At 35.0% G+C, this 13,353-nt stretch overlaps 2 protein-coding genes across 2 annotated transcripts; one reads left to right on the forward strand and one right to left on the reverse strand.

The window, feature by feature from the left end:
* LOC104704976 (growth-regulating factor 1-like) lies at positions 2,507-6,921 on the forward strand. Its single transcript, XM_010420970.1, has 6 exons — positions 2,507-2,993; positions 3,224-3,436; positions 3,654-4,023; positions 4,453-4,918; positions 6,374-6,454; positions 6,526-6,921. The coding sequence occupies exons 1-6, from the start codon at positions 2,657-2,659 to the stop codon at positions 6,919-6,921; spliced, it is 1,863 nt and encodes a 620-aa protein (XP_010419272.1). The 5' UTR covers positions 2,507-2,656.
* On the reverse strand, positions 10,681-11,747 carry LOC104702820 (basic leucine zipper 43-like). Its single transcript, XM_010418742.2, has one exon. It carries the CDS (start codon positions 11,548-11,550, stop codon positions 10,861-10,863), a length of 690 nt encoding a protein of 229 aa, XP_010417044.1. The 5' UTR covers positions 11,551-11,747; the 3' UTR covers positions 10,681-10,860.

Here is a 13,353-nt window from a genome sequence, read left to right on the forward strand (position 1 = left end):
TCAAAATAATATGTTTTTTTTTTTTTATTATGATATGCTATTTTTATGAAATGACATATTTTTTATAGAATACAATACGTTGCTCCAGTTTTTATCTTTTGTTTGAAAGCAGTTTAAATTTTTCACATTACTGAAAAATAGTAGTTTCCAAAATTTTATGACTCAATGCTATTTTCTCGATTCTTTTTTAATCTAATGGTAGTTACTAATATTACCATTCTTTTTAATGAAAATCTCAATTATGTGGACCAATGATGCGTATGCTTCCTAGTTATGTTGGAACAGAAATATCACTATGTCCCAAACACGTGAAAAGAAAATGATTGTTTTCACGAAGAAATATAGTAAAGATAAATAAAATCCTTTTATTTTATGTACAAAAAATTATAAAGTTAACAATTTTCGAGCTTTTGACCAAACCCAAACCAAAGTCTTTAAACCGGACATATAGCCTCCACAGTCCACACAACAGCTCCATAGGTCTAATCTAAATTCTAAAGTCTAACCCTAACGGCTAAAACTAAAGACCTAATTAAAATATCACGTGTCATGTGGCATCGCCTGCGAGCGAGACCCACGGACCACGACAACCAATGAACTTGAACGTGATCTACTTTACTTATACACCAAAAGGTCCAAAACCAACCTACGTGAATTACCTTTTTACGTATATTTTAGCTCATATATTTCTGATTAATTAATATCTTGAAGAATCTCTATATTTAGATGATGTTTTCCTCTTCACTCTGTACATTTTAATTAATTTGTTCATTTCGTTGTTATAGATGATCAAAATACGTAAATTTTAGAAATCATTAGTTATTGTTAACGTTTAGTATAATATACTTATGCAACATTATAGTAAATTAATAAAAATGGATCATGTGTGTTGGTGTCGACTAAACTAGCATCAACAACAATGCAATTTTATTATTAATAATATTATAACTGTATATACACCTATAGAATATTCCAATAATTACAATTTCATGTTTGACTGTTTCAAAACCTATATGAAAAGTGCAGGTCAATTTAAAAGCTTGATTAGTGTCCGAGGAATGCAATTAGTGCTCATTAGTCATAACCTTCCTGTTCCTGATAAGACGATGTGCTGATGTTACATACAATGTCCGTTTTATAAAGTAGTAATAAAACTTAACCCAAGAGAACAACACACAATGGCCCATGTAACTAAAATCCTGGGGTACACCGGAGAAGACTATTTAGACGGTCCAAATATAATTGGGAACCACGTGAATCTGATAGATATTTGATACTCCACTCAATACTATATTTATTTCAATACGACAATTCTCTAACTTCTTTCATACTAAAATCTCACTTAAAGTATACCCCATCATCTTTCCTTTGCAACGTTTGGTAACTAAATTCCTTGACATTATACATTGTATAATTCTTTAAAATTGTTTGCAAAAAAAATATATATCTTAAAATAATATCACAAAAGAACATCTTTGATGTATTAATTACCAAACTAAGTATGCTTAATTATTGATAAACCTCCATTATTTTGAGGATGTACAATTTGAATATATTTTTAAATTCATTTTGGTTTAAATTAAGCTTTTCGGTACAAAGAAAGATGCAATATCACTCAGTTTAGTTTTGATATTGTATTGATAAATTTAGTTATATAATATTGTATTTAACATGGTTTCAGTTAAGAAACCACAAATGTGTGAAACGTAACAACTATGTTTACAATTCGAAGTTACTAAGATTTTTCAATTGCATTATTTCACTATAACTGAGATCAACAAAATGAGCTAAGATTTTTAACTTTTAACATAACTGCTCAAAAAAAAAACTAAGTGGATTAAAAAAAAAACGAGACGTTTATATTACAAAAAGCAAAAAGCAAATGAAAATTCCTTTCTTAGGGTTTGAAGTTGAAATATAGGAGTAGAGAGACATGTCTCACGTGGTGTCCACATGTCTTTTATCTTTAAAGAGTTCATTGCTTGCCTTGCTTCCACTAATATACTCCTATTTTCTTCATATCACAAAAGTAACCACAAATTTATTAAAAATACTACACCTTTTTTCCAATATTTTAAATATGAAATAAAATCAAAATATTTCTCATGTAGACATCTGATTTTCCCTCTTTTTTTTCTTAATCAATTACCATAAACAAACATGAATAATTATTTTTATCGATAACCACGTATCGCAAACTATTTAAACATTTTTCATACAGTTTTTTTTTAGCTATTTTGGCACTTTTTTTTTTACTTGTTAATTTTTTTTTATCGCTTTGTATCACTGATTATATGTAGTAAAAAAATATGTAGTAACATGTCCGAGATCTTGACTGTGTTTTTCGGTACCATTCTTTTGTCTCCACCCAAAGCTTTATTATATGATATCTCTCACTCCCCCAATTATTACTTATTATTATTTTGTTTTAATAAATAAATATCTTTTATTCTATAAAAGCAAAAAAAAATAAAAACAAAAAAAATATCTACAGTATAAAGAAAAAAAAAAAAAACTTCTCCTCGTTCTTCTCCCTCTGTCTCTCTCTCTCTCTCTCTCACTCTGAGCTCAAGCGATTTCATCCCATGGGAAAAATCTCTGAAGTGATTATTTAGCACTCTTTTTTTTTTTTTTGTCTCCTTCTGAATCCATTTTTATGGATCTTGGAGTTCGTGTTTCGAGTCATGAAACCGGGTCTTCTCCGGGCCAAACAGAACTCGGATCTGGTTTCATCAACAACAACAAGCAAGAAAGATCCGGTTTCGATGGTGAAGATTGCTGGAGAAGTTCAAAGCTCTCAAGAACATCAACTGATGATGGCTTCTCTTCTTCAACCTCTACCGCAGCTAAAACGCTGTCGTTTCATCAAGGCATCCCTCTACTGAGATCTACCACTATTGATCCTCGTAGGGGACAAGAACATATGCTTAGCTTCTCTTCTGCTTCTGACAAATCAGATGTCTCGCCTTATCTTCAGTACTGTAGAAACTCAGGTCTGAATAGTAATAAAATACTCTGTTTTTTTTTACTTTTTTGATTCTTTCTTTTCATCTGAAAGATATTTACTTTCTTGAAACTCAGATAATGGGTTTTGCTTAGTATTTGATTTAAAGAAATGAGTTTATGTCAAAATTTAAAATCATCATATGTTTATTTTATTTTTTTTTTTTCTGTTTTAAGAGTTTGATTTAGTGAAATGGGTTGATGTGGTGGTGGGTGACAGGATATGGTTTAGGAGGGATGATGAACACAAGCAGCATGCATGGAAACTTGTTGACAGGAGTAAAAGGTCCTTTTTCACTGACTCAATGGGCTGAGCTAGAGCAACAGGCGTTGATCTATAAGTATATCACAGCCAATGTCCCTGTGCCATCTAGTTTACTCCTTTCTCTCAAGAAATCTTTTTTCCCTTATGGATCTTTGCCTCCTAATTCTTGTAAGCTCTCTTCCTTTATCTTTGATTTTTAAAGATTTCAGGTTTACTGACATCAATAGTTTCGATTCCTTTTTTTTCTATCTCCAATACATTAGCCAGGTATCCACTTTATGCTATCTTTTTTTTTTTTAAGTGGAATGTTGTTTGTTGCCTGCCCCATTGGGTGCTTTTTATGAGATCTTGAGAGATTCTTTTGTTTTTCTGTGTTTATATGTAGTTGGATGGGGCTCTTTTCATCTGGGCTTTTCCGGTGGTAACATGGATCCCGAGCCAGGGAGATGTCGCCGGACAGATGGAAAGAAATGGCGGTGCTCGAGGGATGCTGTTCCCGATCAAAAGTACTGTGAACGACATATTAACAGAGGCCGCCATCGTTCAAGAAAGCCTGTGGAAGGCCAAAATGGCCACAATACTAATGCTGCCGCCGCTTCTGCCGCTGCTTCTACCGCTGCTGCAGTGTCCAAAGCAGCGGGGACTTCGGGTGTTGCTATGCGTGGATTAGATAACAACAACAATAGCCTTGCAGCTGCTGTTAGAACTCATCATCATGCCAATAACAATCAATCTACAGATTCTTTGGCTACCAGGTGAAAACGTTTGAAATCTCTTTATTTTTTTTTTTGCCTTTTTGATATAACATATCTGCATATTCCTAAGTTTTAATGTTCATACCTTTTATCAACTTTTTTTTTCTTCTCTCTTCTTTGCCCTATGAGTAAGAAGAAGTAGACCCACCAATTCATTATTACTACATCTTTTATGATTGTGACCCCTCCTTATTAATCGAGGCTTAGGATTCTACTCCCTCAGTTTCAAAATATAGGATGTTTTAACTAAAGCAGGCTGATTAAGAAGTCTTTACTTTTAACAAGTTCAACCAATCAGAAACAATACCTGGATTTTTTTGCTTTTATGAACTGTTTACTCTCCTTTTCTTGATGATTCAATGATGCACAAAATTAACAATACAAATTGTTAAAATAAATCATAATGGGGTTACTTGTGTTGCATTATAGGGTTCAAAATTCTCGTGCGGCTTCGGTTTTTCCTACCGCCATGAACTTACAACCGAAGGATCCTCATCCGAAACAAACCAATAATAATCCTTTTGAATTCGGACTTATCTCCTCTGACTCGTTACTAAACCCTTCGCACAAGCAAGCCTCCTATGGGAACTCCTCAAAAGGCTTTGGATCGTATCTTGACTTCAGCAACCAAGCGAAGCATTCGGGAAATCACAACAATGATGATTCTTGGCCTGAAGAGCTGAAATCAGATTGGACTCAGCTCTCAATGTCAATCCCCATGGCTCCATCTTCCCCTGTTCAAGATAAACTACCACTCTCGCCTTTAAAGTTATCGCGTGAGTTTGACCTGGGATTAGGCGTGAACACCGAGTTTCTTGAGCCTGGGAAGAAGGCGAATAACTGGATACCAATCTCCTGGGGTAACAATAACTCCATGGGAGGTCCTCTTGGTGAGGTACNATTGTTAAAATAAATCATAATGGGGTTACTTGTGTTGCATTATAGGGTTCAAAATTCTCGTGCGGCTTCGGTTTTTCCTACCGCCATGAACTTACAACCGAAGGATCCTCATCCGAAACAAACCAATAATAATCCTTTTGAATTCGGACTTATCTCCTCTGACTCGTTACTAAACCCTTCGCACAAGCAAGCCTCCTATGGGAACTCCTCAAAAGGCTTTGGATCGTATCTTGACTTCAGCAACCAAGCGAAGCATTCGGGAAATCACAACAATGANGAAAAGAAAAACCCAAATGACAATGGCGAAAACAAAACACTCTGTTTTCCTCTGTTTCTGTTTTTTTTTTTTTCCTTACTTGGTGCACTGTGTTGTTGTTGTTTTCTTTCTATATATAAAGTCAGAAGAAACTAAGGAAAGATGAGAAGAGAGATAGGGTTTTGTTTTTTTCTTCATAATCTTTGTTCTTGTGTTTTTCCTTAAAGACCCGTTTCTTCTCCATCTTTCTCATTTCTGAATCCATGGATTTATTTGCTCTAAGCCACTGGTTCATCTTTGTTCACAATGATCTCTGTTCTTAAAAAAAAAAACAGCCATCTAATATATTAAATGTATTTTTAAAACAAGTGACTAATAATTAGAAAACCTATAGTTTTACAATGTCTAAAAATTGTGATCAGTATGAAGAGGTTTCCTAGTTGCAGACAAGAGGCAACATTGTTTGTGGATTGGACATAGAACACTTCTCCAAAACAACTGTCTCCAACTTTAGTTTTTTTTTTTGGGTACTGTTTCTCCGCTTTTGGGGTCCCTTAACTACTTTTTGCACTTCTCTCACTAACCCTACCTAAACTTATTCCTGTTTTTGTTTTTCTAAAAATTATAAAAAAGAGTGGAGGAGGACCAACCTCTCAAATTTATGGATGGTCCATACGATTTTAATTTGGATTCTTTGTATATATTTTTGGAGATTTTATTCTAAAGACGTGGCATGTGTGGGACGATCCAGACACTTCCACTTGCATCAGACACGACAATTCTTACCGAATAACATATCTCGAATATGTGTGGGAGAGATTAATGCATATTGGAGTTGCATGATCCGATGCTTTCTTTATTATTGGAGATTTTAACCAAATAATAGGTAATCATGAAAAAAAGGGAGGAAAAAAAGATCAGAATCCTCTTTTCTACATTTCTGTATTATTATTAATTCATGTGGATTAATCGATTTTCCTTTCCAAAGAAATCAATTTTCGTAGATTGGTCAACGATCAAATGGTAAGAGTTCGTTGTCGTCTGGATAGAGCCATGAGAAACAGAGAGTGGCACAATATTTTTTCCCACACTAATGTGGAGTATTTGAAAATGTGGGGTTCAGACCATCGTCCTCTCCTCGCATCGATACTAACACGTCCAAAAAAGTTTTTGAGAAGGTTTATGTTTGACAAGAGGTGGATTGATAAGCCAGGTCTCAAAGAGGCGGTGTTGGACGGATGGGGAAGTGATGATATTTCCGTCGAACGATCCATCGTGAAAAAATCTAAAATTGCAAACGAGCTATCTCCATTTGGAAGAAAAATAATCAAACAAATTCGGAAAAGCTGATTAAAGACCTCCAAGAAAAGATTGACGAGACCTACGGAGATGATCAAGCATCGTCGGAAACTCTCCTCAACCTAAAATGGCAGCTCTGTGAGACCTATAGGGAAGAGGAAGCATACTGGTACCAAAAAAACAGAGAAATTTGGCTTGCATATGGAGATAAAAATACAAAATTCTTCCACGCTTCCACAAAACAAAGGAGGGCAAGGAACAAGAACACTGGAATCCTTAATCAGCTTGGAGTATGGGTTGATACAGAACAAGGAATAGAAAAAGTAGCAGTGGAGTACTTCAGCAACATCTTCTCATCCTCGAATGTGAGCGATCCTACAGTGGCCATTAAGGATGTTCCTACTTTGGTCACACCTGCTATGAACGAGCATCTCACGAAATAAATATCAAAAGAGGAAGTCAAACGAGCATTGTTCTCCCTGAATCCGGGAAAGGCTCCAGGTCCAGATGGGATGGCTGCATTGTTTTTCCAAAAAATTTGGGAAACAATAAAAGGCGATCTCACTATGATGGTGAAGAATTTCTTTAGCTCTGGAATCTTTGATGGCAAGCTAAATGAAACAAATATATGTTTAATACCAAAAGGAGAACGACCTCGTGAAATGTCAAAATTCCGCCCTATTAGCCTGGTTAATGTGAGCTATAAGGTGATCTCAAAAATTTTAAGCTTACGTCTCAAGAGGTTTTTGCCGGAACTTATATCTGAGACCCAATCTGCCTTTGTAGCAGGAAGATTAACCACAGATAATATCCTCATCGCTCAAGAAAACTTCCACGCCCTCCGTTCTACCCAGGCCAACCGTAAGAAATTCATGGCAATTAAGACGGACATGAGTAAAGCTTATGATAGGGTGGAATGGAATTTCCTAAGAGCTTTGATGGAAAAAATGGGATTTGATCAAAAATGGGTGGGTTGGATAATGCAATGCATTACTTCTGTCTCCTACCACATTTTGATCAATGGGGAGCCCAGGGGACGGATTAGGCCAACACGTGGGATCCGTCAAGGAGACCCGATCTCCCCGTATCTATTTATACTTTGTACAGAGGCGCTTATCGCTCAGATTAGGAATGCCGAAAGAGAGGGGAAGATTCAAGGTTTACGTATCTCGAACGCAAGCCCACAGGTTTCCCACTTACTTTTTGTAGATGATAGTTTATTCTTTTGTAAAGCTGATCCTCAGCAATGCAAGGAAATTATCAATATAATCCGCTTTTATGGCGAGACGTCCGGACAAGAAATCAACTTCTCTAAATCTTCCATCAGGTTTGGAACCGAGGTCCCGTCCCATGTACGACAAGAGATCAAATATATTGTTGGAATATCACAAGAAGGACGCATGGGTACATACTTGGGTCTCCCTGAGAAGATTCATGGGTCAAAAGCACAAGTCTTTGCATTCGTAAGGGATAGACTCCATAAGAAGGTGAACTTATTGACCTCAAAATCCCTATCCAAAGGAGGCAAGGAAATTCTGATAAAATCAGTGCCACAAGCAATTCCGACATATGTAATGTCGTGTTTTCTCTTACCAAACGCTATATGTTCAAAACTAACTATTGCGATTGCTGATTTTTGGTGGAGCAATTGAGTAGATAGTAGAGGTCGACACTGGATCTCATGGGAGAAGATGTGTACTCAACTTTCTGAAGGTGGACTAGGATTCCGAACACTAGAAGAATTTAATCTTGCTCTTTTGGCAAAACAACTATGGAGGTTGCTGAGATATCCAGATTCCCTCCTTAGTCGTATTCTCAAAGGGAGATACTTTCGATATTGTAGTCCATTAGATATACAAGTATCCAATCGACCTTCATATATTTGGAGGAGCATGTTGGCAGCAAAACATGTTCTTTCGTACGGAATCCGTAAGACCATAGGGTCGGGGTTCAACTCGTGCATCTGGACTGAACCGTGGATCCCAGATACTCCAGTGCGGCCACCACAAGGATTAAATACTGAGAGAAACCCCTTGATATGTGTTAACACCTTGATCGACTTCAATACAAAAAGGTGGAAACTGGAGCGTCTTCGGGAACTCTTCCCCCCGAGAGAAATTATCCTTATTTTGGGAATCAAACCGAGCTTAAATGCCTCGAGGGACAGTTATTCGTGGACCTTGACAAAGTCTGGGAATTATACCGTTAAGTTTGGGTACGAAGCCGCGAGAGCTATCTCTCGCCCTGCTTGCGACCTCCCTTTTCAGAAGCCAAGTGTTACAACACTTAAGGCGCAAGCATGGAAGTTAAAAACATCACGAAAGCTTAAGCATTTCGTGTGGCAATGTGTGATTGGGTGTTTGGCTACATGTCAACGCCTGCATTATCGCCATATTGGTAGAGTTAAAGATTGTCCTAGATGTGGAGCGGAGGAGGAAACTATAAATCATATGCTATTTGAATGCCCTCCAGCACATCAAGTACGGGCCTTATCGACAATCCCTTCCCATCCTATGGTGTTCGCTTCATCTTCCCTATATAGCAACCTCGATTTTCTATATGGGCATGGTAGAGACTCTGGTGCAATTGATCAAAATTTGAGGACGTTCCCTTGGATGATGTGGTACATTTGGAAGGCAAGAAACAAGAAAGTTTTTGAAAATATATCCGAGTCTCCACAAGATACTCTGGAGAAAGCCATCCAAGAAGAAGAAGTTTGGAGAAGAGCAAACAATAGAGACATACCATCAAGGTTAGTAGAAGCGGGCATACCGACCCAAATCCCACAAGATTGCCTGGTATGTTTTATAGACGGATCTTGGCATGTAGAGATGGATAGGAGTGGACACGGCTGGATTGCTTCTTTCGGTACTAGAATCTTGCACATGGGGCTTAAAGATTCGCGTAGAAGCCTATCCCCCTTACATGCAGAGTTAGACACCCTTGTTTGGGTTATGGAGTGTCTTCTGGCCTTGAACTTAGATAAAGCTCTCTTTGCTACGGATTGTTTAGACCTCCTAACGATGACGTCTAATATTGAAGATTGGCCGACCTTTTCATTAGAATTGAAGAATTTTATTCATTTCATAGATAGATTTGCTAACTTTAGTATTATATATATTCTTCGAGTGGATAATATATGTGCCGATAAACTTGCGAAATGCGCAATACCACGAGGTTTCTGTTTTTCCCATGTAAGCTCGTCGGAATTTTATTGGCTTTCTCTCGAAGAAAGTCATCTCTGATAGCTTAATGTATGGGTTTGATTGTAAAAAAAAAAAAAAAAAAAACATATCTCAATAGATGCCAGTACAGTATTAGTATTAGATAGTTTGGACTTTGGAGTAAATAATCTTTTTGCTTACATTAACTAAGTAAACTAATTTGTTTTTATTTTTAATGTTACTATTAAATATTTTAGTCCATAAATACTATAATTTTAAAAAAAATTAAGAGTTTATAATTTCAAAGTTAGATTTCTTTTTTCTACCAAAAAAACATTAGATTTCTTTTATTTTCGTTTATTTTTTTAAATTTTTAGGATTTAAGTTTTAGTTTTTAGGGTATCATAATATTTTTTTACAAAGTAAATTTAGAGTAAGATAACATAAATAATTTTCAAAGAATGTTATTATTAGTTTTATTTTTCAAAAATACTACAAACTAAAACTAAACTTTAAATTACTCTAGTTTGTATCATAATATTTCTTATAAACTAAATTTACAGTAAGATAACAATCATTTTCCAAAATGGTGATAGTTTTGCATGTATATTAACAAATAATGTTGGTAAATTATTTAATTTGAAAATCGCGTTCTATTTGACTATATTTTAGTTTATTCCGTATAACGTAGCATATGATTCAACTTGAAGTACTTGAACTTGATAAAGAAAGCTTGAGAGAGGTTTAATTGAGCTTGTGGGAAACTTGAATACTTGAGGAATAAGAAAATTCGAGTGTTTTAAAGACTCTGCGTGATTTAGAGGGTTCAACTCCAACCTTCAAAGCTAATATACCAACTGATACAGAAGGTTTCATATATAAAGAAGGAAAAAAAGTCACCAATTGGATGGAGTAGACTAGTAGTGAGTTAGTGACTAGTGAGAGAAGTCTTTCAAGATTCAATTGGATTGGTTAGGCAATACATATTTTTATCGCCCAATTAATGGGCTTTGATAATTGTGATCAAAGAGGCCGAAATGCGAAACAACGGCAAAAACTAAGGCCATCATCTAAGTAACACACATTGATATTCTCATTTACACATAAGAGGGATCAGAGATCAAAAGAGAGACAGATAAAAATAAAAAAATTATACTTCGTTTTGATCTGAACTTTTTTTTTTCCTTTTCTTTCTTATTTTTTTATTTTTTTTTGGTTTTAAATCATTTGATGATGATTGATGATCAATGATGGATTCTGCTGAAGCTGTCTGAGAATCAAAATCTGCCTCATCTCCAAGAATCTTCGTCTTAGAATCTCTTGCTCCGACATAAGCCGATCGTTGTCCGTACTTATCAGTCCGATGTTGTACAAAACGATCCGGAGCCGGTTCCCGAGTTCCCTGTTTTCTAAACCGAGCCGGTTTGCTTCGTCTTTTAAATTCTCAATGTGTCTCTGTTTACGCATCCTCGACCGCTTCGCTGATTCACGGTTTGATTCCATACGCTTCCGTTTACGGTCTTCACTCACCTGCAAAACCGGACGGTTCAATTTCATCCGGTTATGGTCCGTGGCGTTAATCCGGGTTCTCGTGTTATCAGAGTTCAATTCATCGGATTGAGGACTCGGTACGCCGTGGAAAATGTCGGAATCATCAGAACCGGAGTTCGTTTTGATAGAACCGATACAAGATTCGTCGAAACCGTTAAAACCGGTGTTAATCTTGACGGAACCGGTTTCGGATTCACCAGTACATGGACTCGGCACGGCCGGTTCCTGATGGATAGTAGACAAGAAGAGATCGGCACAGCAGTCTAATTCCCAAGGAGTGAATCCGGTCTGGAAATCAGATATTTGGTTAACCAAACCCGGTTCAGTAAAGGAAAAAGCCGGTAGAGTAGACATCATATTGACCGGGTTCGTAAATTGTTTTAAATTAGAGAGATGAGAGAGAAGAGAAGGAGAAAAGGGAAGAATTGAATTGAAGGAGGCTGGAATTTAAAGAAAATTCATAAGGATATTTTGGTCATTTAAAAAAATACGATGTATGGCCGTATTTTTATACGTATTAACTAACGACTTTTGAGTCATGTGGCACTATGTGGGGTTAGTATTTTTCAAACGACTTTTTATAAAAGTAGAAAAATATTTTGTGGGACACCAATAGGCTCTCGGTTAAGGTCACTTTCTGAAAATAAAGTAAGTTAAAACTGCTAAACCAAATGTTTGTTATATATATAGCTTAGTGATGAAGAAAAACAGTCCATATTTAACACATGCATTGTCCATTCATCTAATTTGTCGCCATGCATTCAAATCTAGATTTAGAACCAACAAAAAAAAAAAAAGTAAAATAGATTTTATATCTGTACTTTGAGGCTCAAAATTAAAGAATATGGTTTCTATGGTATAATTATATGTGAAGTTAGTGGTGGTTGATAGGAGAAAAATAAACAAGCATTTCAATCAATTTTTTTTTAAAATTCTTATTCAACATAGTAATAATATTCTCTAAGTTTTACTAAATCCAACTTTTTATTTTCTATTTTTTTGTATCAGAAAAGATTAATTTTCTTTTCCCCAAAATGTTTGAGTGAGTTGTTTATATGATTTTATACTTTAAAAATGATGTTTTCCGATAATTTGGAAAAACATATACAGTATTAGTTGGTACTGGCGTAACTACCAACTAAATGTTTTCTCAATAAGTAATTTTCTATAATCAAAGTGATTTTTCCAAACTGACAATAGTGGTACGAGGACAAAATTTAATCGGAATTTAACTAAAGATGATTTTATGTTTAACCAAAAGAAAATTTAAGAACGAAAGCGATTTTTTTTTTTATAAATGATCGTAAACAAGAATTTATATCCATGTAACCATATAGTAAATGAGTAGTAAATGAGTAGTAATTTACACTAATATTTTCGGTTAGTTAGTTTATTGGAAATTAGAATGAAGATAAAGAAGACAAAAACTATAGCAACGGCCACATGCAAATCTTCAAAAAGTAAAGCAAAAATTAAAATATATTGAGAAAACTTTTATTATATGGTTTGGTAGCATGTTAAATCAACCTTTAATGGCCATAAAGTTGTATCATTCAAATGCTTCCCACATTAACTTTTTTTTCAGTAATCACAATTCTCTTTTCATTACAAAAAGAAAACAAAATATCAGCAATATATATTGCTGCTATTATTGAATATAAGTAGGTCAGTTGAGTCTATGTATTTTATGTTCTTACATAAATTGCTACATGCATCAACCACACAAATACTTCAAAGAGATACTACTATTTACCCCTCGACTCAGATAAAGTATTATAAGATATTGATCACTATTTAAAAGATAAATCTATATTAACATTTTTGAAGTACATTTTGGTTTATGTCTTTGAAGTTTATCTTATTTAATTTGTTTTTTTGCAACATTAACTCCTACAAATTTTCCTAAAATAACATTTCTACTTAATTAACCCCTACAAATTTTCCTAAAATAATATTTCTACTTAACTCAATTAATGGAACTATATTAATCGATCAAATTTATTTACGTTTATTGCCATACACACTATGACACCATCATTTAAGAGATCGAGATTAAATGCTCAAAACTTATTTTAATACATCTTTATGATAGTTGAATGTAAATCGAGAGATTTTGAGAAACAAAAGATTACATTCTCAATTATAATTATGACAAAATAA

This window comes from Camelina sativa, chromosome 7, assembly GCF_000633955.1.
Source record: "Camelina sativa cultivar DH55 chromosome 7, Cs, whole genome shotgun sequence".
NCBI classification, from domain to species: domain Eukaryota; kingdom Viridiplantae; phylum Streptophyta; class Magnoliopsida; order Brassicales; family Brassicaceae; genus Camelina; species Camelina sativa.

Excerpts from the sequence above, each read along its gene's own strand:
- LOC104702820 (XM_010418742.2), bottom strand. The coding sequence starts at position 11,550 with ATGATGTCTACTCTACCGGCTTTTTCCTTTACTGAACCGGGTTTGGTT.
- LOC104704976 (XM_010420970.1), top strand. The coding sequence starts at position 2,657 with ATGGATCTTGGAGTTCGTGTTTCGAGTCATGAAACCGGGTCTTCTCCG. Across the intron at positions 3,437-3,653 it reads ATCTTTGCCTCCTAATTCTT|TTGGATGGGGCTCTTTTCAT; the intron begins GTAAGCTCTCTT and ends GTTTATATGTAG. Across the intron at positions 6,455-6,525 it reads TTTCCGTCGAACGATCCATC|CTGATTAAAGACCTCCAAGA; the intron begins GTGAAAAAATCT and ends AATTCGGAAAAG.